The sequence below is a fragment of a genome, unplaced genomic scaffold, assembly GCF_019419815.1.
Source record: "Pyrus x bretschneideri cultivar Hongxiangsu unplaced genomic scaffold, Pyrus_bretschneideri_v1 Contig22, whole genome shotgun sequence".
NCBI lineage: Eukaryota > Viridiplantae > Streptophyta > Magnoliopsida > Rosales > Rosaceae > Pyrus > Pyrus x bretschneideri.
Window position 1 is genome coordinate 1,450,296 of NW_025999524.1, and position 26,496 is coordinate 1,476,791.

At 37.6% G+C, this 26,496-nt stretch overlaps 5 protein-coding genes and 1 pseudogene across 7 annotated transcripts; 3 read left to right on the forward strand and 3 right to left on the reverse strand.

Moving 5' to 3' along the window:
• Positions 1-290: 290 nt before the first annotated feature.
• On the reverse strand, positions 291-1,172 carry LOC103953493 (MLP-like protein 423). The gene is made up of 2 exons (XM_009365228.3): positions 886-1,172; positions 291-750 (listed from the first exon to the last, which is right to left on the reverse strand). The coding sequence occupies exons 1-2, from the start codon at positions 1,073-1,075 to the stop codon at positions 479-481; spliced, it is 462 nt and encodes a 153-aa protein (XP_009363503.2). The 5' UTR covers positions 1,076-1,172; the 3' UTR covers positions 291-478.
• A 2,374-nt stretch (positions 1,173-3,546) lies between these two features.
• On the forward strand, positions 3,547-5,894 carry LOC125477654 (probable serine/threonine-protein kinase PBL28). The gene is made up of 6 exons (XM_048585034.1): positions 3,547-3,759; positions 3,861-4,051; positions 4,142-4,340; positions 4,439-4,602; positions 4,701-4,805; positions 5,139-5,894. The coding sequence occupies exons 1-6, from the start codon at positions 3,597-3,599 to the stop codon at positions 5,589-5,591; spliced, it is 1,275 nt and encodes a 424-aa protein (XP_048440991.1). The 5' UTR covers positions 3,547-3,596; the 3' UTR covers positions 5,592-5,894.
• A 144-nt stretch (positions 5,895-6,038) lies between these two features.
• Positions 6,039-7,883, reverse strand: LOC103953495. 2 transcript variants are annotated; one of them, XM_048585033.1, is made up of 3 exons: positions 7,055-7,883; positions 6,450-6,757; positions 6,039-6,336 (listed from the first exon to the last, which is right to left on the reverse strand). In XM_048585033.1, exons 1-2 carry the CDS (start codon positions 7,831-7,833, stop codon positions 6,487-6,489), a joined length of 1,050 nt encoding a protein of 349 aa, XP_048440990.1. In that variant the 5' UTR covers positions 7,834-7,883; the 3' UTR covers positions 6,039-6,336; positions 6,450-6,486. The 2 variants fall into 2 exon arrangements, with proteins under 2 accessions (XP_048440990.1, XP_048440989.1); XM_048585032.1 differs by having other exon boundaries at positions 6,039-6,341.
• A 948-nt stretch (positions 7,884-8,831) lies between these two features.
• Positions 8,832-11,052, reverse strand: LOC103953496 (xyloglucan O-acetyltransferase 1-like). Of its 2 annotated transcripts, XR_007258690.1 has the most exons (3): positions 10,676-11,052; positions 9,305-10,526; positions 8,832-9,212 (listed from the first exon to the last, which is right to left on the reverse strand). XR_007258690.1 is itself a non-coding variant. In XM_009365231.3 (2 exons), exons 1-2 carry the CDS (start codon positions 10,893-10,895, stop codon positions 9,439-9,441), a joined length of 1,308 nt encoding a protein of 435 aa, XP_009363506.2. In that variant the 5' UTR covers positions 10,896-11,052; the 3' UTR covers positions 8,832-9,438. The 2 variants fall into 2 exon arrangements, 1 of the variants encoding a protein (XP_009363506.2); XM_009365231.3 differs by having other exon boundaries at positions 8,832-10,526.
• Positions 11,053-14,952: 3,900 nt separating this feature from the next.
• On the forward strand, positions 14,953-16,560 carry LOC103953497 (protein LSM12 homolog). Its single transcript, XM_009365233.3, has 5 exons — positions 14,953-15,126; positions 15,242-15,401; positions 15,483-15,563; positions 15,979-16,102; positions 16,210-16,560. The coding sequence occupies exons 1-5, from the start codon at positions 14,997-14,999 to the stop codon at positions 16,255-16,257; spliced, it is 543 nt and encodes a 180-aa protein (XP_009363508.2). The 5' UTR covers positions 14,953-14,996; the 3' UTR covers positions 16,258-16,560.
• Positions 16,561-21,380: 4,820 nt separating this feature from the next.
• Positions 21,381-25,390, forward strand: LOC125477697 (annotated as a pseudogene).
• Positions 25,391-26,496: the final 1,106 nt, after the last annotated feature.

Sequence of the window (26,496 nt, forward strand, 5' to 3'; positions counted from 1 at the left end):
TTGATTATTGGGTCCAATGACAGCAACTCCATCTGTCTTTTGTAAACTTACCCCTAACAAAAACGTTATTTTTATCATTTATTTGTGCGACTTAAGACATCTTTCTTTTTCTTCTTATAAGTACGTGAGAAAAACCTAAAATCGTCGGGTCACAAAACGCTAATGCACATCATGATCATCGTGCGAAAATCCTAAAATCATCGGGTCACAAAACAATAATGGACATCATGATCATCATAACGGCAAGCAAACTGTAGGGGAACACGAACACTGAAAACATTACTGGCATATAAAAGTAAAAGATCAAAACCTTAAATATTATAGGGTGCACAAGCTGCTTACAAATTAGGGTTCAGATAAAACCTGCTTTGTGCATTAGCATCCATACAACTTCGACTCATCTTATTTATTCGGCCATTAAATATTAAGGGAAAACTCCAATGATCTCCAAAGCCAGCTCAATTAAGCTTGTAATTAATTAATTAGCCAGAACATAGGCATCGAGCTCCTGGAAGTTCTTGACAGCAAAATCCTTGATGATGCTTGGTTCGGGAACCTGTTCGTGTGCTTTCTCATACACCGATGACCATTTCACCAAGCTCCCGTCTCCCTTGGGAGTCACGGTTAGGACGCACTTGAAGCTCGTGTAGTACTTGAGCAGATCTCCGCCGATCACCTTATAAGCAAACGCCTTTCCGACTTCATCCACTGCATCGATCGTCTCCTTTGATACTTTCACAAGTGCAGAATCTATGTGCAAGGAAATGCGCTATTTATAAGAAAACGTTCTTTTGTCAAACTGTAAATTTGTATCAGAGTCTCAGACATGAATTTGTAAATTTAAGTATAACATAAGTCTAGTAAGAACATTCTGCATGAACGTACCGTCAGCATATGTAATAAGGCGAACGGATCCGACAGCTTTGCCATCGCCTTCGAGGACATCGATGCTTTTGTAGTCCTGAGGGAATGCCTTGGGGAAGACAGTGGTGGAGTCCCTAAGGGCTTCCCAAAACTTTTGTGCAGGAGACTTCACCTCAACTTCAACCTCAAGCTTTCCATCAAATGTAGTCATTGTTATGTAAAATGTGGTAGCTAGCTTGAGCTAGAACAAGAGTGTACTATATAGAACAAGAGGAAATTGACTAATCGCTTAGAGAATTGGTTGAGATTTCTGAGAATTAGGCATGCATATATATACTAGTTTGAGTGCTCTGGAGGTCTTAAATTCAGTAGGAATTAGCTCAACTGCCACTTTATTAACCTCCATAACTAACGCAACCAAAATTGATACCATTCACACGCATCATGTATGACATAGGAGAACGCCGCCCAATTAGTATAGGGGAACTGGAGTGACTAACTTTGTAGACAAAATTTGCAAATTAAATGATGTGTAACCAATATAAATGAGCACGTTTATCAACGCTTAAATAATAATCCAATCATCAACTTTCATGTCATTTAGTTTACAAAATTTTGTCTACATATGTAGTCTCCCTAGCATTATTCATTACTTTAATTGGTGTTTTTGTTCTAGAATTATGGCCAAATTAAATAATTAATAATTTTTAAAATTAAACTTAAAACTAATAAATTATTAAGAGGCTATTTTTAGCTCATGCGGTTGGAGATGATGTATAATATGGCCTACATTGTCACTAAGATATAATTTCTTATAAGATTATAATTCTAGACGGGGCTATCTTTAGCTCTTTGGGTTGGAAATGACTTAAAAAAATAAAAAGTTCTAAAACGTAGCTACAAAATTGATCTTTGGCAATTTTTTATACTATATAATAAGATGTTAAAGGAATATTTGATCAATAAAACAATAATATTTAATTGATATGTTATCAATATTTATCCGATGTATAACTAATATTCGATCGATAACGGTTAATATTTATTATTTAATAAATATGCTATTAATATTTGATATATTTTGATCCGTTCAACAGTTAAAATTTGTAACTCAATCATTTCCTACAACTTTTCAAAATTATTTACTCGTTGTAAAGATGATATTAATAGAGAAGGGCGACTCACCTAAGTTAGGGGCGAGTTTGCTCGACAGTGCACAACCATTATGAATGGAGACTGTTTTCAAATGAATCACAGAGAATGTTGTCCGTGCTTTAATTGAGAGTAGGTGAACTGATTAGTGTTATGTGTGAGGACACATGAAAGTTAATATTAATTGGGGAATATTTTTGCTCACCATTATTTAGTGTAGTGTATACTTACCATTTTATTTATCATTGTTCGATGAGTTTGAATTTCGAGATTCGTGTAGTGGATAAACACAAATCTCAAAATTCAAATTCATCTAACGGTGATAAATATGATGGTGAACATACACCACACTAAATGGTGTTGAGCAAAAATGCACTCTATTAATTGGTTTGTGTTTATCATTTTTCAATAGGATAATTTGATCTTTCTAGCATTTTTAAACTAAATTTTAAATCAAAAGATATGGTTGTTAATGATTGGATTATTATTTAAGTGTTGATTAACGTATTTATTTCTTATTGATGACATTATTTGGTTTGTAAATTTAATTTAAAATTTTGGCCTCCCTAACATTACCCTTTTCAAAATAAATATTAATGTTAAGTATAAACTACGTTTGATGTGTCAAATATACGCCATGCATTATTTACCCATCGACTCCGCCCTCCTTTTCATACAACTAGAAGAAAAAAAAAGTATAATACTTGAGTAACCAAAAATAATACTAAACTTTTTGGGTCCCATTTTGGTGTTGATTGCGACAAAAATTGCATTAATTCTGAGCATCTCATAATTTCATTACATTGTCCATTTCAAATTTTCAAATAATAGAAAATAGTAGCAAATCAAACAATAAAAAAAATGATGAGACAAACATATGAAAGCACCCTCTCAACTGCAAACCCCTTTGTTTTTTTTTCGTTGAGAAAATTTTAAAAATGTAACAAAAAAAGGTGTTGCAGTAGCTTCAATTTCCTTGTCAAACACCTTCCTCATCATCCAATAGTAAGCAAGCAAAAAGCAATACCAACTTTTCCTTTCTCTCTTTTTTTTCTTTTTCTTCAAGTACTTGTTTGTTGGATGCGTAGACACAAGAGAAAGGATATAATTAAGAACGAGATATCCAAGATAAAATAGAAGTGGCCACAATTGAAGATAAGATGAATGAAAATCGGTTAAGGTGGTATAACATGTGAATTGATGATATATAGATGCTCCAGTTAGAAGATGTGATTATGAAGCAGAGGTTCAAGGCAAAACGGGTAGATGAAGACTTATGAAGAATTGGAAAGAGACACTAAGAACAGACATGGAATACTTGGAGGTGGAGCTAACGAAAGATTTAACACAAAACTGAGCACAGTGGCCGCATTGTAGGATCCATACACTTGACCTCACTTAGTGGGATACAATTTGTTGTTGTACTTGTTTGTGCAGTGAGAGCTACCGTTTAGGGTTATTGGCGGATGATTTGTTGAGTACTCTCCTCTCCTAATCCAACTTCAGTTGCTCTATACGTACACTCTCGCCCCAATTCTCATAATATAATTTATTTTTTCTTCTTCTGTATTTTTCAAACTATGAAAATTTCGACTTCGTTTTCTACCCTCCCATGCATTTCAATCCTCAATGCTGAGAAGAAAACTGGATCAAACAAACCTAAGAACCATTATATGCCTTTTGGTCTGGTTTCGGCCTGGAACAAGTGCCGGCGATCAAAGTCCCATTACCTTACAGACCCCTGTACGTTCTTTTTCTTATTGTTCTTCTCTTTCCCTGCCGCTTTGTTTGCAAAGTGTTTGATGCCAACTTTTCGTTATGATTTACGTGTGATCACCTTTCAGGGATTTATAAACCGGTGGAGTACTGGCAGCTCGAGGATAAAACCCCCCAACTCACCAAAAGACACCACCATGGCTCATCAATTTTCACACTCAAAGAAATGGAAGAGGCATCATGCTCCTTCAGTGAGGAAAATTTGCTCGGAAAGGGAGGGTTTGGGCGTGTATACCGGGGAACTTTGCGGTCGGGAGAGGTATATTTCTTTAGTAATTAGTTTATGGAATTTTGAAGAACTCAGATTTCCATGCACATACTAATATGCACTCTGTTTTGGAATGTAAAGGTTGCAGCGATAAAAAAAATGGAGCTCCCACCTTTTAAAGCAGCCGAGGGAGAACGAGAATTTCGGGTCGAAGTAGATATCTTGAGCAGACTTGAACACCCAAATTTGGTTTCTTTGATCGGCTATTGTGCTGACGGGAAGCAACGATTTCTGGTATATGAATATATGCAGAAAGGGAACCTACAAGATCACTTAAACGGTTGGATTTTCAACTAGGAATGCATATACATGCTTAATTAACATGTGAATAATTAATCAGTTTGCTAATCTTCAGAACAATCTTTAATCGTATGACAGCGATTGGGGAAGCGAAAATGGATTGGCCTCGACGGCTCAAGATGGCACTTGGAGCAGCAAGGGGACTAGCATATCTGCATTCTAGTTCTGCTGTAGGGATTCCCATTGTTCACAGAGATTTCAAATCCACCAATATTCTTTTAAGCGACAACTTTGAAGCAAAGGTAACAACAAGTTTACTTGATTTGAAATTTTGCGTCAGGTTGCTTTTGAACTTTGAACAGAACATATGCAGCTGAAATTTAATCACGATTTCATGCAGATATCGGACTTTGGACTTGCCACGATGATGCCGGAGGGCCAGGAAATACAAGCGACTGCTAGAGTGCTCGGAACATTTGGCTACTTTGATCCCGAGTATACATCGGTATGCATCTTTGAACACTCCATATGGCTGCATTTAAAGTTTTGTTTCTCAAACAAATATATTCTATTAAATTTCATGCATTCTGCAACTTCTCCGCGTTCAGTACTGTAAAAATAGGCGAACAGAAGCAATATAGTTCGACACAACGACGAATTTTCTCCAGAAATTTCATAAGCTCCACGTTATATATGCTTGTGATGCATGCTGCTTCCTGTAATTTTCACTTTTATATATTTAACTCGCAAATGAATGCTCGTAAGATATTTTTGATCATATTATTCATAGAAAAAAACAATGCTACACTTATATAACAAGAGGTGTATTTGGAAACAGACCGGAAAACTCACTTTACAAAGTGATGTTTATGCATTTGGAGTGGTTCTTCTTGAACTTCTGACTGGGCGTCAAGCCGTTGACATTACCTTGGGACCAAATGATCAAAACCTTGTGCTACAGGTAGGAAATCTTTTCTCACTCCTAATCCTACTTATTATGGTGGTTAAGTATATTAGGTCATTAAACATGACCAAAGTTGATATGTTACAGGTAAGACACATATTGAATGATCGGAAGAAACTACGCAAGGTGATAGATTCTGAGATGGGTCAAAGTTCATACACCATGGAATCTATAGCTATGTTTGCAAACCTGGCATCACGGTGTGTGCGTCCTGAGAGCAGTGAGAGACCTTCCATGGCAGAATGTGTAAAAGAGCTCCAGCTGATAATCTATACAAATGCGAAAAGCTTGGGAGTGGCCGTGGCTCCCAATAAACGCACGTTCTAATTGCAGGGTGAAGATTATGTACAACAAAATTGAAATCCTTTACTTCTTCTAATAAAAGAATTGTTGAATCTTCAAAGCTTGGTGAGACCAAGGGAGTCTACGACGTAAATTAATAATGAATGAAATCAAAGATAAGAGGGGATCATTTTCTTGTATCACTATGTTTTGGAAACTTTACAACCTTTGCGATTGTAAATTATATACTGTTAAACTCAGAGTATATGTAATTTGTACTTTATATATGTTTTCCGTATGAGTTTACAGTCACAAGCAAGAGAGAAGCATATTACAATTTCATGTATCTCTATCGTTTCTTAATCTATTTACTCAAATTCTTCAAGAAGAAAAGCACTTCACTGAAGCAACAGACGCCAAAGCTAGAAAAGAAAATGGAGGGAGGGAGGGATTGTTTGGAGCAAATTCTAGAACTTTTATTGCACTCAAAGCTCCCGAAATATATTCCTTGTATTAAACTTCAGGATTATGTATATACAATTTCTAACTCACATGCACCAAAACTAGAGTGGATATAGTCATTGAACTATATGTTTGCATTAAGGTTAGGAGTCTAGTACTACATATGGCATACAAGAAATGGACTTGCCTGATGAGATTACCTGCAGCAAGCCAGAACTCTACCATACACATCACAAAATGCAAGCAATCGGCTCATAGGATCAAGCATTCTACAAAGACGTCAACTGAGCTGGATAATCCTCACAACCTCCTCAATGCCTCTAATCATCTATCCTGGACAAAATTGGATTTAAGGAAAAGGCAACAGTATGAGATATATCTGCACAATGATTTATCGGTGCATTCTACAAAAAAAGATTGTGGCAGTAACTGCATGTGTACCTCAGAGACACATATTATGATGTTCACATATATACATTCATGGTGTTGATTCCTCTTCAGAGCATGACGTATCTGATTCCGAAAAGCTGTTTAACACTGGAATTTTCTTGCACATTAAGTGCTTGCGCCTCTGCAACAGCAACATAACCAAAATGTTATCTGTCTTTACAATGTCGTATCCTGCTTTTTTATACATGTTGAATGGAGCTGTGTCAATCATCCTGCAATGCAAGTACACCTCTCTTGAGGAACTCATCTGCGAGATTAGTTCCTCGCTTGCCTTCAAAAGATGCCAGCCAATGCCCCTCCTGAAATTCACAAAACCATATCTTAAATCTAGCTCCATTCGCAACACCGTAAAGAAAAGGCTGTTTGTTTTTTTTTAACTAGTGTTGTATGATGAGTAGTCCTGTGATCAGTCAGTTCAAAAAACAATAAAATTACAAAAACTCAATGGATTCAATCTGCGAATTACGACAAAAATGCAATGCAATACAATTGTGACAAGCACATAAGGACCCCAAATTTCCAATTGTAAGTTATAACAAGCCTAAGAAACAAACAAATGATAAAGTAAAAGCTTCAATTGGGGAAGCAAAACGAACCTCCGAAGCGACTTTTTCACGGCCATGTTACTTATATAAGGCGAATTCTTGGGAGGAGTTGGTGTGGGAGGAGAAGCATTGGCCCCCTTTTTGTTAAAGCAAACTTCCACAGTCCCCGCCAAAAGCTCAACTTCATCTTCTACTTCTTCCAGTTGTTCTTCTTCTGCCTTTTCCTCTTCTTTTTTTCTTCTGTAAAACCCCATGAGCGTGGCAGTGTAGGGAAGCAGCTCCATTCTCTCAAACAAGTACTGCTTGACCAAGTATCCCAGCACAGACACGTACCCAGAAGGCAAAAGCATCGACTCCGCAAACGACTCGGCGAGCAACCCAACGGTGATGTCCAACTCTTCCGGCCTCATCACCCGAATCCACATCGACCCAGATTCCAATTCCTGGTAATACCTGAAACCCTCGAGGAGTTTGAGCTGCTCGAGCTCTTCATTGCTCAGAAACTTACATGTTCGAAGTGGGTATTCAAGGAATGACGAAGCTGTTGAAGTAGTAGCAGCGGAATCAGTATTGGTGGTGGTGGCGGAATCAGTAGTAGTGGAATCAGTAGCGGTGGTGGTAGTGGGAGAACGAGATGGGGAGGAGGAAGACTTGAAGGAGAAACGGTCCGAATTGGGGAAAATAGAAAGTGGGTATTTGGGGGGAAGACTAAGAGATGAGGAGGTTGACGGAGGGAAGGGAAGGGTTTGGCGGGGACTGAAGTGGTAGAGATGGCAGTGGTGGTGGTGCTGTGGATCTAAAGAGAACGAGAGTGAAACAGTTGCGGCCATAGAACTCACAGTGGAGGATGGAAGCGAAACAGTTGATTACTTTGTGTGGAGTTCAAATCACATTTGAATTGACAGACATCTCAAGAAAAGAAGATCCTCGGATCTTCTCTTAGATTCTGAGGATTTTTTAATCATATATTATACGATCAACTTTTATTAAAATGTAAAATTAGTGAAGCCAATTAAAGCAACTTTGGATGTTTTGAGCATCGAAAGGCTACTTTGACATCAACTATCTGACATCTTACTTAAAAATTGAACTCAAAAATTAATTTTTCTTAATTTGATTTAAATTTTTAAAATTTAAGAACATGTTTAGCAGTCAACTTCTCAAACTACTAAAAAATTCATTCTTAAAACGAAATTATAAAGTTTAGAACCTCAAAAGAAAAAACAAAACTTTCGTACACCCGGTACGATCTCCCAACTGTCCATCCCTCCTCGCACTAAGATATAATAAGACCAACAAAAAATAATTTATCTAAAATGATAGTATGGAAACCTTACATAATTACGATAAAAATTATTTTAAATTTTTTTTTTAAAATTAAATATAAATAATATTTAACAAAAATGATGAACAGTTACAATATAAGGATTTCTGAGATCCAGATCCACGTTCAAAAGCCGCGGCCAGTCCCATATCTCTCTCCCTTGCGGCAAGAGAGGCCTATCGCGTCATTGATTTCAGATCTAAAATTCATTAACTTTAAAATCGCAAGAGAAACAAATCGAATCTGTGATTCTTCTCTCTCCGATTGTTCATCACCGTCGATTTGTCTTGGCCTTCGAGAGAGGGATGCAACAGAGAGAGGCAAGATCCAAAATGTTTAAAAACATACTTTTTGTGTTTTTAACAAATAGGCTTTTGTGTTTGAGTTCTTTTTTAACTGTATTTTCAGGAATTGCCTACCAAACAAGAATCTTGAATTGTTACTCAAAATTTTTTTCGAGTTAAAAAGGTGGAACTCAAATAGAATACCAATCGAGCCCAAGAGTACTCCGAATTATGACATATTACTTCGAAAAATTTAAGGTATTTCCATTTCGTTCAGGTTAGAAATGTCCATAAAAGTTGGGAAGCAAGACACATTTAAAAGATACAAACTTGCAACCACACAAATTCCCAAAATATTGGAACAGAATTTGAAGGCTGAAAATTGTAGTCAACGTGACAAGAGTTTCGAACTTAGATGTAACGGAGCAAACACACCACCTTGACCAACCGGCGTAACTCACGTTTTTGTCCGCGCCCCTCTCAAACCTTCTCCAACAAATCTTACAATCAACTCATTCTTCCATTACAACAGAACAACAGTCAATGCAGTTTGTCTTCCCCTTCATTTGGCCTTCTCCCAGATTCGTAACCACCACACAAACTGGGAATAAGAATGAAACAAACAAACAAAACCCATCAATCTGATTCAGTAATAACTCATTTTGCTCTCCTTAATTCTCGAAAGAAACTTACCAACAACAGGGATGCCATCGAGTCACTATTCCAAACCAATCACGCAATGTCAAAGCTAATTTTCCAACATTGAAGTGCGGCTTGGAATACCGCCACAGTAGCATCACCGTTACATGAAAGTTCTTCTCCTCAATTCACTTCCTTTGTTTCCATTTCTTCATAACCTCCAGCAGAATCTCATTCCATGTGTCAATAGGCCCTGGTAAGCACCAATGCACACAATCATTCTGCACCCTCTCAGGTACCCCATCAGCAAATGGAAACTTATTCATGTAAGGCCCTGGATGCCCATCTGGCCTCATCAAGGACAATTTTGTCACATCCAATGCCTCCAGCCTAAACCCTACGAATTTCTTCCCATTTGCCCTGGCCGCTTCCACTTCTTCCACCTCAAGCTGCCTCATCTCGGCATCCATCCCTTCAAGCTGCTTCTCCCCCTCCTTGTAGGGTTTGGTCTTTGAACAAGCCCCAATCTTGTCCCATTCCCCTTCAAAATGCGCAGGCGAAAACGTCGTCAGAACCACATCAATCCCATTCCCATTCCCTCTCCTCTCAATTATGGTATTGAGAGTAGTCCTCACAGCTTTCCTCAACACATCATAGAATCCAATCTCAGTGTGGTTTAATCCAGGGCAAAAATGGCACCCCAGAACATCATCCCCCTCAAAATACACTGCTGGGTGCAAAAACCAATGCCCAACTGACAATACAATCATATCAAATCCCCCCAAATCTGCGGCCCACCTTTCATTAACTTGATCCAAATACAATTTATTATAATTTGGACCATTTGGTGATTTCTCAACCCCTTTCACAAGAAATGGTGACCAATAAACCGATAAATTGGCATTGTGGGACGGGAAATTCCATTTCCTAAACTTCCTCTCCTCCCCATCTGTGTAAACAAGGTTGGGAGGAGAGGCAGTGGCAAGCATGCAGAGGAGGGACTCCAACTGGTTCCTGGCCATGGAATCCCCTACAAAAGCTATGTGCTTGTTGCTAATGAGTTGGAGAAAAGTGCTGGGTTCAAACCTGGGGAGCTGGCACTTGCTCGGTTTCCACCTCCAATAGAGATAACCCAAATCAGTTCTTCCATGAGTGATGCAGTTCTGACCTTCCTTGATTGTCCCACAGGTTGTGCCATTGTACAAAGGATCCAGCTTTTCATGGACCCATTTGCCCCTGGTGTAGTCACATGTAGATGTAGTTTCTTTAGCCTTTTCTGCACACAACAAAAACCCAACAAAAAATATAAGGCAAAATCTTTGTTATCTATGATAAAGATTCAAGCCTTAAGTACCTAGAAAACAAATCCAACTGGAAAAATTAAAGAAAAAGATAACTGCACAGAAAAATGCTTTTAGTAAGTACCTTGAGAGGAGGAAATGTGGGGTAATGGAGTAGGAGAGGAGGTTGAGATGGTAATTTCTCTGGAGTGAGGGAGGTGATCTGTGGAGGTGAGAGGGAGAGAGGGAGTGTATAAGTACAAGCGGATTACAGCAATGGGGAGGAGGACATAGATTGCATAAGGCAAGAGCTTTTTGGCCAGAGATAATGAGTGATGAGATTGGTCTTTGAATGGGCTTGCCATTTCAAAGTCCCTGTATTTTTTGCTTTTTTTTTTTTTCTGGTAAAATGCTTGATCTATCAGCTGAGAGGAAGATAGAAAAGTGCTTTTTGAGCTGGATTAAGCTTCTAGAGAGAGAGAGAGAGAGAGAGAGAGAGAGAGAAGCCTGTTGTGGGATGAATGATTCAGTCAAATAGAAATCCCATTATCTCTCTGGTTGGCCAACTAATTACAAATCCAGACCAGTTTTTCGGTTTGTGATTGTTGCCTTCACACCTGTTTGCAACATGTGGACTCTACTTCTGCTTTGCCCTTCTTCTTTTGTTTTTTCTGGGACGGTTGTCATTTTTTTTTTTTTAATAAATGATATTAACTACGTTAAAAACCGAATATGTTTAGTCTCACAATAAGTTAGCAATAATCTGATTTAAATTTTCTTTAACGAAAATCAAATATAAACCTCTCACTTATAAATAAAGAAGAATACTACTAGATTGCAATACTAAGTGGGAAGACGTTTATCTTTTAAAACATCTTTTTTGGGTTGGTTTTTTAGCTTTCTTCAAACAAATAATATAATTAAGGAATTGTTATTGGCAGTCCAAAATTCATATTCCACACTCCAAACTTTCTATATTTAGAAAGAAAAATACATTTGTAAGGAGTGGAAAATAAGATTTTTGAAATGTTAATACCACTTCCTATAATTATTTGGTCTCTTTGTTTTTGTCTAGGATGTGTACGTACACTGTCGGTAAGGTTACTATAATCTGTAATTTGGGACAGTAAAACGTCAAAACTGCCCTTCTTTTAGAGGGACATGTCACATATTCCTTTGTAACCATAGGTTTGGTGAGGATAAGATCGTCTTTGAGCCCTAAAGTACGTTTTTTCTCCAGTCATTGCAATTATCGATGGCTTTGAGCCCTAAATGGAATTACCTTTACAACAAGAAACCAGGGTTACAACTTACAAGTCTGACATTTGTCACCTGCTCCATGTATGCTTCGAAATCAAAGTAAAGTCCAACAAAATGTTACTCATATTGGATGATGAAAACTTTTATTTTGTTGTGAAATCCATTATCTAAGACTACTTTTGCATGGACACATTCTTCTTAAGGAGATTCCGCTCTGTTCATAGCTGAAGCGAAATACTCGACAACATATTAATAATCATCTAATAACTAGCAGTCTGGCAAGATGTGGAGATATACCAAAACCATATCAACATGTTGTCCAAACATGTCAACATCTATATCAACACTACAATGACATCTCATACAGGCAACGAATTAGGTATTTACCTTCAACTGCAGCGAGGCAAAATCTTGCTTTTGAGGAGGGAGAGTTGTGGATGAAATTGCTCTATGCAACAACACGCTCATAAGAGAGACAAGACTCCTTAATTTGAAACCCTTTTGGTACATGTTAATGACTTAATGTTGATACCGTACAGGACAATCTCACGCAAGTTGTATTTTCATCCGTTGGATCATAACCCTAAAAGATATAATGAAGTGATACGTGTTGATGTAGATGTCTAGGCTTCTAGTTACAAGATGGTGTCCACTCCACAATACCAATAATACAAGGAAGTTGGGTTCTCTTCCCTCCTATTCTCATCTCATTCCCTTCCCTCCTTTTACATTTTACTTTTTATCTTATTGTCTGTATAAAATATTAACGTGATTTAACCGTAATCATTCAAGCATGAAGAGAAAGAAGGGAAAAGAGATTAGGAAGGGAGAGAACCATCCTCCTAATACAAGACCCCCTTAGTACCTATGTAATACAAATGCAAATTGCATCTATAAAATCAAATAATAATCATGTGAATTGTGAAACATCTAAAAAGCCTAAAAGAGCGGGATGCTGCACCTGCACCACATATTGTATCATTAGTTAGGTTACTCTCACCTAGACCATATATACAAGGAGGAGTGTTATCCGCACATTTATTTTTATTTCTCACACATTATATGCTGATTTATATCTTTTGATCCTCTTCAACTATTTTAATATGACGACCAAAAATTAAGAGAAAGTGTAAAATGTAAAAAGTGATATATGTATAGCATCATCATGTACAAATTAAAAAACTTTACCCCTAACCACTATCATCATCACCATCACCACCACCATCGTTATCGTTACGACATATATGCATATATTTTTCACATGATTAAGCCACTGGAGTCGGTGGAGTAGTTTAACATATGTTAACGACAAAAATAAGAAAGGCACACGTATAAAATATTCTAAAATGTATCAGAATTAAGTCGATGAAGATTTGGTTCAATGATAATCTACATACTATTAAAATAGTAAGCTCTAAGTTTAAAGGGATGTGACCATTTTACTTTTTACACATCTTTTTAATTTTCGATTGTCGGATTGGATGAATTGAATAAAATCAATGGATATAAATTAATAAGATAATGTGTAAAAAATAAAATATGATGTGTACATAGCACATTCCAAATTCAAATTATGATCGAGAAATTTCGAGAACATTTTATACATGAGTGAGATGCAATCCTCGTATAAGTATTAATTAAGAACACGTTTTAGCATCGAAATCATGCGTTGACATATAAAAAATGCTTTTAGAAAACTTATCACAGCCACCCAATTTTACTTCCTCACTCGCTTGGGAGTTGGATCGGGAGGGAAGTTTCCTCTTCCCTTCAACTCACAATTTTTCAGCATCTTGATCTGGAGCACTTGCTGGATCAATCTACCTAAGCATGTGTGATATGATGGGCCAGCTAGTCAACTACAGTGATACTATTTAGTATTCGCACATCTCTTTTTACCTCACGCACGTTTTATATTCATCTTTGTTTTTCGATCTTTTTAATTTATTCAATCTAACTGACCAGCATACAGCGAACGATGCACGTTGTGGCAATACCTACCCCAAAGGGAAAAGGGCCCAAACCAAACCATGGTACGGATAAATAAATGAAAAACATTGTAACGGCAGAAATCAGAACCACGGAAGCTGCAAAAAAGTACAGCAATAATTCGAGTTGATTTTTTAAGGTACATGCAAAAAATTAAATGAAAAACTACCAATTAGCTGGTTCATGAGCAATGGATTGAAATATTATTTATATCAAAACAACGCCATGCCCGGTTGGATCGTGGAGTGATGGCCAGCTCAGATGACCCACGATTATGGCAAGATGTCAAAGTGATGGGGATGTGGGGCAAGTATTTTTATATGAGAAATGCAAACCAACCATTAAGAGTGTAAATCCGATATTTGAAAAACGATGAACTTAACATGTGTTTATAAAAACTTAAGTAGTCTGTATATTTATTAATTACATTTAATGTTGAACTTCAACTTTTTTACATAAATCGCTACCACAACGTCTCTCTTCAAAAGAGATATAACCCCTTCTCTTGTTTTGGATTTGATTCAAAGAACCATCGAAGGCAAATATCGTTTCTAACTGGTTTCTTGATAAACTAAGTAGGACTTGAAGTACTAGAGATGACAATCCAATTCTAATAATTTTGATATTGACATATTTTGGGTTAGGTCATTTTAATCAATATGACATGTCCGATCATCCAATATTAATATATATATGGTTATCAACATGCCATCTATATTCTTGATAGTATCGATAATTTGATTACATAATTGTTAATATGCTTGTCCTAGTTAAAGTTGAAGTAGAATGTAATCGACCCAAAATCTTTGTCCATTCATCACCCAAAAGGGAAATAAATAAAAAACCATTGTTTCCCACAAGTATAGTTTAACCAATAAGAAACACGAGGAAGTCGATGAGAGTAAGGCTAGTGGTTAGGGCAAAGTTTCATCCTCTCCCACATTTCTTTCTCATGACCATAGTAGTGTAGAATGTCGTCTTGCCAAAATATAATGTTGACCCTAAATAAAATAAAGAAAACAAATATTTGACCCAAAATATAATGTTGACCCTAATGAGAGTAAGGCTAGTGGTTAGGGCTTGCATGATTACAAATATTTGGGCCGATTGCAACTAAGCCCACCTTAGCTAAGGAGTCCACTAAAATACTAGGAGAGCGAAAATTACTAGGGCTCTTGTATCTCAAATCAGAACTCCGATTTGGGGAAAAATTAGGCATGGCCATGGATGGCAGCAACACGGGGGAGTTGGCCATCGGGCGCTTCGTCTCCATCAAGACCACGCTCAGCGACGAGTTCCAAGGCCAAGTCATCACCTTTGATCGCCCCTCCAACATCGTCGTCATTCATATCCTTTCACCGATCGCAATTTAATCAATTCAATCAATTTCATTTCAATTTTTCCTAAAACCCTAGAAAAAAATGCGATCTTTCTTGCAATTTTTTTTAACTTATGGGATCACAAGAGGGTTCGAAAGGCGGAGCGCGGCGGAACATACGGCTGCTGAAGGCGAACTATATAAAGGAGCTGTCATACTTGGGCCAGGCGGAAGACCCGCTCGATATCAAAAAGTGTTATCTTGATCTCAATAGTCTCCGGGCCAGGGAGGAACTGGCGATTAGGTAATTGATTTGATGCCCCAATTGGGAATTTTGTTGAGTGATGATTGATGAAGTCTTGGGTATTTTTGTGTTTGATTGCAGGCAAGCAGAGGCGGAGTCGGAGCGGATTGGCGTCGGGGTCACCGCCCAGGCGCAGAACATTTTCGATGCCTTGTCTAAGACGTGAGTTGTTTTTACTGAGTTCTTGCTGATTTGTTGCAACTAAAACTGTGAGGATACCGGTTTCTGCACCATGGTATCATAAAAAACAACCCATTTTACTCTAAAGTGTAAATGTTGTTGCATGAAACTGATTGTATCGGATTTTCTAGTAAGAATTGGACTTTTGAGTAGCTGAAGATTAGGAAATTACGAGGTTTTGGGTCAGCATGGATAGGCCGTCATTTTTGTGGCATATTCATTGTTTGGAGAACTTTTGAATGATTATGATTCTTGCATGAGCAGGGATGCAAAATGTAAATTTTAGACTTTAGTTACGATTTAGATCAGTCCTTGGTTTGGTAGGAAGTTTATAATTTACAAGTTTGGAAAATTTACTTTTTGTGGACTGAGTGCCATTGATCATGACGATGATCAGGCTTCCAGTGCGCTGGGACAAGACTGTCATAGTTGTGATGAATGAGGTCCGAGTAAGCAGTCCATATACTCCTGAGTCTGTCAGTGGAGGAACTCCTGCTGCCAATGAGCGGGTGAAGAAAGTGGTAAGATACTTGCAGAATGCCACTATATTTTAGATTGATTTTTCATAAGGGAAACATAGACCGAGCATGCTATGGTCATCCACTAATATATTTGATTTTTGTTTTAGCTTGAGCTGGAGAGGAGGAGGTTACAAACTCGTGGCGGTGGTCAATGATGGTTTTAACGTTTGCACCTGATTGCCTGATAGGAAAAGAATTTTCCCTCGAGCGATAAGTGATGATGGGTATGTTCGTATACTCGGCCTTCATCAGGGAACTTGTTATTTGTTCACTTGAGACAGTTGAATGCATGAATCAAAGGATCAATCTAAATTGTTGCATATCTAGATCTGTTGCTATTCTTTGGTTATCGAACAATATGCTCATCTATTGTGTTTGCTAGTGCTGTTCTTTTGAGCTTGAGACAGTTTGTTGTGCTCACATTGAGTTCTATACCAACATCGTTACAGTTATACCTATTGAATATTTGGGAACATGTTATATAATTGTGCATATCGCACGATTGTTATGTTATGAACAAGTGATCTGATGGGACTTAGAAAACTAGAATGAGTTTGAATTTGTTTAGGTTTTACGTTCTGTTGAAATAAAGATAATCGTGTGCTGCAGTGTATACCAGAATACCTTTTAACCTTATGGCTTTTCCACACATAGCTTCAAGAGTAGCACAATGCGGTATACATTTAACTAGAAAAATTGGAAGAAAACAAATCCAAAACAAACGTGACTTTGAAAGGAAAGAAACAAAGAAGTCAATATAGTCTATTCCCGAAGGCACCTTGTACATAATGTTTAATAGGAGAAAGAGATGTCAATTTATCTTTGTTTTAGATTGATGGAAAATTTGCATTTTGGTTTAGTGGATCTGTTTGTTATTTATATTCTTCCCAGGTGTTAGTCAAACAGCATCTTTGTTAGTTACATTCTATACCTAGGAGATTTTAAACGTTAGATTTTGGTTGTTGTATCTTTGACCAAGGATATAACAGTTGAAACCCCCAGAGTATAGAATACACCGAAATATACTGGAAAATCATGTAGAGATTGGTTGAGGTGGCGAGGAGGTGGTGAGGAGTGTACCAAAGTTGGAAAATGTAAAAGGTTTATATCTGGATGTCAAACTGGCTGTGGGATTTGTTTGTTCAGTTGAGTCTAAACTCTCAAGTAAACTAGTGTTGCTACTTTTGAGGGTGGATCTTATAGATATGTCGATTCGAAGAAGAATCCAAGCAGACCAATAATGCATCAATATATTTGGGAGTAGGTTTTTCTCCCCCCAATTCCGCTCCTCTTCCCTCCTCCTCTCACACTTTCCACTCTGTCTCTCTCTCTGTAAAGAAGTCAACACAAGATGTTATCGTGGCTGTTCAAATAAGAGGGAAGAGAATCTTACTCCATATATTTGGGAATTGTCTCTTTGAATTTGTATTAAGTATTATATGTAAAAGAAACCCCTAAACACAACATCGTGGAAAGAACAAATTAACCAAGTAAAATACTCCTTTCGTATTTTGGGCTTGGAATTGTGGCCACTCCATTCATGTTTTGGGCTTTTATATGGCCTGAATAAACTAATATGGTGATGAGATATTCATAGTGGCATTTTCCCACACAAGGGAAGGAAATAACAAGTGTAATTTGTCGACACGGACGAATATCTGTAAGAGGCAAGTATTTTTTTGAAAAGAAAATGCATGCCCATTGCTATTCCACATGTGACGCGACAACGTGTGGATGATCGTGAACTTGAAGGGGCGGGGGTTAGTAGGGAAGTTCGAATTTAGTCGGGAAATTGACTCGTCATAAAACTCTTTTAACCATTGTTCTCTAAAGCAAAAAGCATTCTTCGCCACAAGATAAAAATAAAAATGGTTTACGGTTTTCATGTACCTCTTTTCACTTTCTACACACTTTTGTAAACATTTGACAAATGTGTAGTGGAGGAAACAGGAGTGAAACTCATTTCTCAAAAATAAAAAGGCTAAATATAAGCTGATTTTATTCTAGCTCATTTAATTGGCTAGTAAGTAAATAACCCCCTAATGGTAGTTTTGAATCATTGATTATCCGTCCAAACTGTAGTACAATTTAGTAGAACCAAAACATTGTTGTATGATCAATGTTTTAAAAAGTGAAGTCGAAACCAAGGCGTTTCATAGATAGCCTCGTTTAGACAATAGCCTCGAGGCGTGAGAGAGAGACGAGTTTTGAGTTTTATAAAAACCCTGCCCAAAACGACATGTTTTGGATTTGAGAAGTTTTTAAAAACAAAAAAAATCCAAACGCCTAAGTGGCGTCTCGACTATGCCTCTGCGCACTGTGTAAACGCCTAGACGAGTATATAGTCCACTACTGTTGAGCAAAGGCGTTTTCTTGATATCCCTGCCTAAGCTTGTGAATACTAGATTTTTACAACGTTGCGTGTGATTTTGAAGATACGAGGTTTGAGTATAAATTCATCTGTGTGAAGTTGGCAGTTGACACTAGAAATAATAATGGATACTGATAGGTGGTTGGATGGAATTGATGGGTTTACATCTACGTACTAAGATTGATTTACTATCTAAATTCCAAATCTGCATAGACGGTGGCCATCCAGTCTGAAAGGTCAAAGCACAAGTGACCGTTTTCAGAATTTCGTGTTGCCGAAAGACAACTTTGAAGTTTCCTTTAGGGCTTTAACGAAACATTGGAAATTATGACAATTATGCTTATGCCCAGCAGGCTACAGCTTTTAAAGACAAAGGAGGTTTCATTTGTTGAACTATCTCCCAACGAGCCAAAAAAATTTAAGTGCAATCAAGTGTATACGAGAAAAGAAATAGGCACAAAATGATAAATATAGTTGTGTTTAAAATTCTAGTTCTTAATAAGAAGAGTATAAGTTTTTAGTGCGTTCATCTGAACAATGTTATTGTCTTACCGTGTACACAGACCACAAAATTTCCATCTATTTTGGACCACACCTTCATCTTTCGGTCCCACTCAATTGTGTTCGGTGCCCTAAATGGCGGATTGGACTTAAGAATCTCTCCTAAGGAGATGATTATGGAATTATGATGTGAACTTAACTAAGCAAATCATAGCAATCATTCTTCTTCGATTCTTAGTTAAGTAAGGGGAGGGATGCCATCCCTCTCATTTTATATGGCTGACGAGTAAGCTTTTCTAGTTTGTTACAGCTATTTCTCTTTTCTCTTTTTCTTCTTTTATAAAGTTGATTACTTAATCTATTTATATAATGTTTTGGGGTTACGGAAAAGAAGGTAAAGATGGGGCCTTTTGTGGGGACAAAGAACTTCTCCGGATTCATTGTAGGGTTTTAAGAATCAGATAATTTGGACTACTCAAATTGAATTCGACGATTTTTATTAATTTATTTTGGTGGCCTATCTATACAAACTAAGAACTCCGATGCCTCTTTCACTCAATATTTGAATTTTTTTTTATCTTTAAGTTCGTCCTGGATCCTTTTATGGTGGCTTGGGAATACAAAAAATTGATATATATATATATATATTTTTTTTTTACTTCATTTAATTACTTGGAAGGAAAGTCAGAATCATCTCTGAATTGACACCAACCAGACTCGAACTTAGTAAAAGACAATTTCAATCTTTTATCCACCGAAAACATTGGAAGCTTCACATGAACCAATAATTTAACTTAATTTAATTTGATTTACATACGTGGAACGTTTGGTTGTTTGGAATTTTGGATATGTTCCCATACAAATTCCAGGAACAGAAGTTAAGGACTAACTACGAATATTTGGGTCACTAATTGGACCATTTTCTTTGGCATCTTGTTCTTCAATCTTGGTCATTCTTCAACCGAAACTACCAGCATCCCCTTGGTCCCAAAGCTTCACATTTCTTGAGGACTGCGGGGAGAGAATATATCTTACAACTAGTTGTATAATGTGTTCAATTTATTTTGTTACGTAATTTATTCATTTGTCATCACGTGATGGAAATAAATAAATTAAAATATAGAATCAGAAGAGCTAAAATTTCCCCCTTTAAATCTTTAAACTCTCTCAAATGTAAAGTCTTAAATGTTCTTCACGTATGAACCTAAGTTTAGTTGGAACTTGGATCCAATGTGAAACTTAGTTTGGAGAGACTCACTCACAAAACTAGTTTTATTTACAAATATGTATTTTTAACATTGGGGAAGGTCATCAAACTAATATTCGGACTGTCTCATAACTATTACGCATCTTCATGTGTTTTAGCTTTCTAACATCTCGTAATTAATTTAGAATAATATCAGTTTAGCGTTTGAGTTGCATGTAGTTCTTTTCCACGCTAGGAAACCAGATTTTGAGAAAAGTAAAATTTTCTTTGGAGTTTAGGAAAAGGATCCTCGGCGGATCCTTTTCCTGAGGATTCAGGGGATCTTGTGATCAGTATATCATGCGGTTAGTTTTCGTTAGGTACTATTTATATTTAATTTTAAATTTTAAATTATTTCTGACAGCACGATGTACAATGAACTGTCATGATCGTGGAATTCCCAGAAAAATGATCCTCCGAATCCTTTCCTTGGAGTTTATATGTGAGAAAAATGGTGGCACAGTCCCTCTAGGGGAGATTTTTCAGTGTAACCGTTATACGAGGTGGTACTCTACGTGTCCCTATATAAATGATGGGTTATGGGTTATGTGTGTTAAAATGTTAATAACTTAAAAATTAAAATTTTTCACCACTTGTATAAAAACACGTGGTGCTGTGTTTTCGTCGCAACTAAAAATTTCTTGTCCCTCTACGGAAAGCTCAGAACTTGACTGTCCAAGTGTCATATATGCAAAAGCCCTGAACCGAAAGTTCACTCAGACAAATCGAAGGAGACTTCGATACTGTCTATGCAGTTTGACTAGTACACTCAAACAAAAGGACTGAAGGTTACTGATCACTCCCATCACTCTCAGGAACTCCTGCAAAAACTAGGTATGAAGAAAGAAAAAAAATTTGACCTCTCTTCTCTTCACACTCTGCAAATTTCAATATTGTAATCTGCACACTCTGCAAAATAGAAACTTCTTTTACCCACTAAATTTAAAAAAAATTATACAAAAGAAGGAGTTTTCTTTTTCTTCCCAAAGAGCTTTAATGGCAATAAAGATTAGTAAAGGTGACGGTGGAGAAGCTGCTTTTACACGAAGCTTCATCCTTACGTGATTCAGGAAAAAGAAAGACGATCCACATTACAAAAATCAAAGATAAATATTTGAAGAGATTCCTTTTGGGTCAGAGAAGTATTTTTATTTTTATTTTTTGAGTTTAATTTTTTTCTTTTTTTAGCTTTTGAAAGGGGAAGGCTCTCAATTTCCCTCCTCCTTTTGCTTTTCAGTTTTCTCCACATCTTCACACTCACTTTAGTGTTTTCTTGAAGCCCAAGTGGGACTCTTTTGAGTCGTAAACCTCTCTCTCCATCTCACATTTTCATCACAAAGTTTGTAAGACCAGAGTTTTGGAGTTTTTCTCACTGCAAGAACTTGTCTTCTGTATTGTCCATTTAGCTTCTTCAAAAAGTAAGAATCTTTTGTTTCTTCCCCTGTAGTAATAATCCTTGTTCCTATTTTTGTAAATTTTCAAATTTGGCAAGTGTTTATTTTAGTGGGATTCAAGTTGGTTTTTGGTGCCTTGAGAATTTGGGTTTTTTATTTTTATTGTTTCTAGAATTTTGGTTATGCTGAGTGACAACCTGATACTTTTTGGATTTCTTGTAGAGAGAAGGAAACAGGAGAAGAAAATGGCAGGAGGTGGACATGCACCGCCGCCGAAACAGGAGGAGCTACAGCCTCATCCGGTCAAAGATCAGCTGCCAAACATTTCCTACTGCATTACCAGTCCTCCTCCTTGGCGTGAGTGCATAATTCTCTTTCATCGTTGTTGACATTTTCTCTGTTAAAAGGATTTACTCTGCAAGTTGGAGTCGTTTCGTTTGTTTAATACGTTGTTATGCGGCGCCAGTGGTGATGTTAGCTTTCGTGTCGATCATCCCGCGTTCAGTTTTATGAATCCCAGTTAGAATTTTGTTTTTGTATGTATGTTTATGTTCTGTTTGTTGGGTGGGAGTGGGACACATTTGGAAAAACGAGAATTGTTCACCTAGATAGGTACTTATTTATTCATTTATACTGTTACTAGCATTTGTTTCCAAACGTGATTCTTGTGCTTAATTGTGGAATTATTTCTCTATGCAGCTGAAGCCATCCTACTTGGTTTCCAACATTACTTGGTGATGCTTGGCACAACGGTTCTTATTCCCACGTTCCTTGTTCCTCAGATGGGAGGAGGAAATGTAAGGCTTTTACATTGATAGATGCAATTAACCATTCTTGATCATTCTTCTTTCCGAGATGCCAATCTGTTCTCGGATCATGTGACTCTTGGGTATCTGACAAATTTTTCCACCTTCCATATAGGGGGAGAAAGCGAAAATGATTCAGACTATACTGTTTGTTGCTGGATTAAACACATTGCTTCAAACATTCTTAGGGACTCGTTTACCTGCAGTGATTGGAGCATCTTATACCTACGTGCCAACAACCATTTCGATTATCTTGGCTGGTCGGTATAGTGACATTGTGCACCCCCAGGAGGTTGTTTCATTGGAATCTCACCTGTGCTTTTCTATTAATACTGTGTTTTACATCAATGTAACAGCGTTTGACATGTTCTATGATGGGTATGCAGAAATTTGAGAAGATAATGCGTGGAACCCAGGGTGCACTTATTGTTGCCTCAACTCTGCAGATTGTTGTTGGCTTCAGTGGCCTTTGGCGCAATATGGCAAGGTTTGTTAAACTTCTGCCGTATGATTAGACTTAACCACTTGTTTTCAGTTGCATTGTTGTAATAAGTGCATTAGTGAGCCCGACATTGATTGTCTCTTTCAAGTTTTGCTTGTTCACTGAAATCGCCAAATTTACTGTCAAACTACAATCAAATGAAACATTCATGAGTATATGGATTGAGATTATGGTTTTAAACTGATAGCACATATTGAGCTGGTACTTTCATTTGTGCTTTATAATGTGACAGGCCTCTTAAACATGTGTTGTCGATTAATTATTGTTTCTTTCTACTTGTCCAGGTTCCTAAGTCCGCTTGCCGCTGTTCCTTTGGTTGCTTTGTCAGGCTTTGGGCTATACGAGTTTGGTTTTCCTGTGGTATGCATCTACATGTTCCTTTGTTGTGACGAGATTACCTATTAACATGTTCCTTTTTTTCCACCCTTCTTTCATTTGACTAAGTTATTAACTTTGGCTTCGGATGTCTAGTTTGCAAAATGCGTGGAGATTGGACTACCGCAACTCGTCATGTTACTGATATTTTCTCAGGTATTCTTTTGTCATTTGATATTCTTTTCCTTCGTCCATTGTAGGACTTTCACAACAGTATTTAACAATAGCCACTGGGGATCACCTCAGTAGAAACATTTGTATGGAAGTGTACTGATCTAATGAATTTCTCCAGTACATACCTCACTTAATGCGCAGTGAAACACACGTCTTTGATCGCTTTGCTGTTTTATTTTCGGTGACCATTGTGTGGATTTACTGCTCACCTGCTTACTGTGGGTGGGGCCTATAAGAACACAGCACCCACAACTCAATTAACCTGTCGAACTGATCGTGCTGGTATTATAGGTGCTGCTCCATGGTAATTCTCTTGTGGTGCTTCCTTCTATAACTTATGATGCTTTGCAGTACGTCATTGTTCATTTTCGATGCTGACTGTTTAATGCTTTTTCAGGATAAGAGTTCCATATCCCTTTCAATGGGGTGCTCCCACATTCGATGCTGGAGAAGCTTTTGCAATGATGGCTGTTTCATTTGTTGCCCTTGTAGAGGTCTGCCTACCTCTGTTCTTGTTATCGTGGATACGTTAATATTTGGACGATCAAATTGATGCATCATTCCTTATGATTTGTTTGTCGTAACGTAAGTTTTATGGTTGAACAGTCCACCGGTGCCTTTATTGCTGTGGCAAGGTATGCTAGTGCAACTCCACTGCCGCCTTCTATTTTAAGCCGCGGTGTTGGTTGGCAGGTAATCACATACGATTGCATGTTTCATACTTAAAATTTCAAGATTATTCTTTATAAACTGAGCGAACATATTTATTCTTCACAACGTTCTTTTGATTTTAGGGAGTGGGAATTCTTTTCTGTGGTATATTTGGCACTGGGAATGGAGCTTCAGTATCTGTGTAAGATTCTTTTGCACCCGTACATATCTAGAAAAAACCTTTAGCAATGATTACCTGACTATTGATTATCTTCCCGATTGGCCTGAAAACTGTTGAATTTATCTCCAGTGAAAATGCTGGTTTGTTAGCATTGACACGGGTTGGTAGCCGAAGGGTGGTTCAAATATCAGCCTGTTTCATGATCTTCTTTTCCATACTTGGTAAGTGAATTACAGTACAATTCCTGTGTCATCTTTCTCCTTATATGTGCGCTAAACAAACATCGGTTTTCAGGAAAATTTGGAGCTGTCTTTGCCTCAATTCCGGCACCCATCATTGCAGCATTGTATTGCTTTTTCTTTGCTTATGTAGGTATGTGTTGCCAACTGATGGGTCCGCTTTTGATACTAGACCTTGTCGGGAAGGTCGGTTAATGTATTTATCCATAATTGTCCATGAGCAGGTTCAGCAGGTCTTTCCTTGCTTCAATTTTGCAACCTCAACAGTTTTAGGACAAAGTTTATCTTAGGCTTCTCGATTTACATGGGCTTGTCGATTCCACAATATTTCAACGAATACACCCTTGTTAAAGGCTACGGCCCGGTGCACACTGGAGCAAGATGGGTACGAAACAAAACCATTCCTGTCCATATCATGTTTCTTGTCTCGGTCCCATGCCTCGTGCAAGAGATTAGTGACTCATTTTTCCCTATGTTATTTTGCAGTTCAATGATATGATCAACGTTCCTTTCTCTTCCGAACCATTTGTTGCCGGTTTCTTGGCAATGTTCTTGGACATCACGCTACACCGCAAGGACAACGCGACAAGGAAAGACCGTGGCATGCATTGGTGGGATAGGTTCCGATCTTTCAAGACGGATACAAGAAGCGAGGAATTCTACTCCCTACCTTTCAACCTTAACAAGTTTTTCCCCTCGGTGTGATGATATTCAAACTATGTCAAATGTTCCGGCATGATCCCATTGTCCGTACCACACTAGAACATGAATCTTGTTTTCCCTTCGTTTCGTCTACTAACATTAAGGAAGGACACAATAGTAGTATAAATGAAATCCCTGTTCCAGCATTGTAGCAGTTTCATACAAACTCTGACTGGAACAAGTTAAATGGGCTTGCATCTGGCCTTTATGGTTCGAAGAGATTTTGGATAAAAGGAAAGTAGCAGCGGATTAGGTCAGTTAATTAAGATACTGTGTTCGGCTAAGTACTTAAATATTTTTAATCAGCTTTCAAATACTTAACTGAACAAAAGAAAAGCTGAAAATGCAGAAGCCTATCCATATGGACATGGCAATGGCACATGGGTTCTACCACCATCAACAATGACCTCACAGTGACCTAAATTAGAAGCAACTTCTGAAGTTTCAAAAGGGGACAAGGAGTCCTGGATTTTGGTTCCATTCCACAATTATTTCTGAACAAATTAGGCAGAAAATAAGGGACAGGGACACCACACGCCCAATGGGACCTCCAGCATTTGCTGCATAGGCCATGCCAGCAACCTCTCTTCGCTAACCTCTTTCGATACTTCATATATATGTCTTAACAGCTCTGTCATGAGCCCTGGTGAGTGGGGGAGGGAGACACTTGGCCATCTCTCTCTTCTTGTACCTCTCGTCACGCAACCACATATTTCCGAATATATGTTAGAATCTCTCACGAGCCACACATGTTTCCAATTATTTGTTAGAATTTCCCATGAGCCATACCTCTCATCACATTAGGACCTTCCAATTATATGTTAGAATCTCCCATATATAAGCCGAAATAATCTGTCACATTCATGAAGTGTAAGAACTAAGAAATCCCAGCTGTATCTTGGGCTTTGAGATTACACTCCTGTACACCATGTAGAATAAGCTTCGCAGGGTAGACAAACCCATTTTGTAAAAACAAACGAAATAAATTTAGGCCCTTAAAATGAGGAAAATTGCACGGAGAGGGCCTGATCATGTCACCGGTCATGTCACTCTCGTAAAGGTAAAAAAAGAACTTTAATGAAAAGTTTTCGATATTATGCATTTTAACAAAAAATCACATTTGTACACTAAAAAGTCAATCTTGGTACTATTTACTTTACCCTTTACTTTGACCTTATCGTTAAAACTCAAAATTTTCAAATCCTTTTCATTAGTTTTTCTGAAGAAAAAAAAAAGTGTGATATTCACACAC

Coding starts and splice junctions, on each gene's coding strand:
- LOC103953497 (XM_009365233.3), top strand. CDS start 14,997: ATGGCCATGGATGGCAGCAACACGGGGGAGTTGGCCATCGGGCGCTTC. Junction 15,127..15,241: donor CTCCAACATCGTCGTCATTC/ATATCCTTTCAC, acceptor TTATGGGATCAC/AAGAGGGTTCGAAAGGCGGA. Junction 15,402..15,482: donor AGGGAGGAACTGGCGATTAG/GTAATTGATTTG, acceptor GTTTGATTGCAG/GCAAGCAGAGGCGGAGTCGG.
- LOC103953496 (XM_009365231.3), bottom strand. CDS start 10,895: ATGGCAAGCCCATTCAAAGACCAATCTCATCACTCATTATCTCTGGCC. Junction 10,527..10,675: donor CCACATTTCCTCCTCTCAAG/GTACTTACTAAA, acceptor TGTTGTGTGCAG/AAAAGGCTAAAGAAACTACA.
- LOC125477654 (XM_048585034.1), top strand. CDS start 3,597: ATGAAAATTTCGACTTCGTTTTCTACCCTCCCATGCATTTCAATCCTC. Junction 3,760..3,860: donor CCATTACCTTACAGACCCCT/GTACGTTCTTTT, acceptor ATCACCTTTCAG/GGATTTATAAACCGGTGGAG. Junction 4,052..4,141: donor GAACTTTGCGGTCGGGAGAG/GTATATTTCTTT, acceptor TGGAATGTAAAG/GTTGCAGCGATAAAAAAAAT.
- LOC103953493 (XM_009365228.3), bottom strand. CDS start 1,075: ATGACTACATTTGATGGAAAGCTTGAGGTTGAAGTTGAGGTGAAGTCT. Junction 751..885: donor CCTTATTACATATGCTGACG/GTACGTTCATGC, acceptor CCTTGCACATAG/ATTCTGCACTTGTGAAAGTA.
- LOC103953495 (XM_048585033.1), bottom strand. CDS start 7,833: ATGGCCGCAACTGTTTCACTCTCGTTCTCTTTAGATCCACAGCACCAC. Junction 6,758..7,054: donor GTGAAAAAGTCGCTTCGGAG/GTTCGTTTTGCT, acceptor TGTGAATTTCAG/GAGGGGCATTGGCTGGCATC.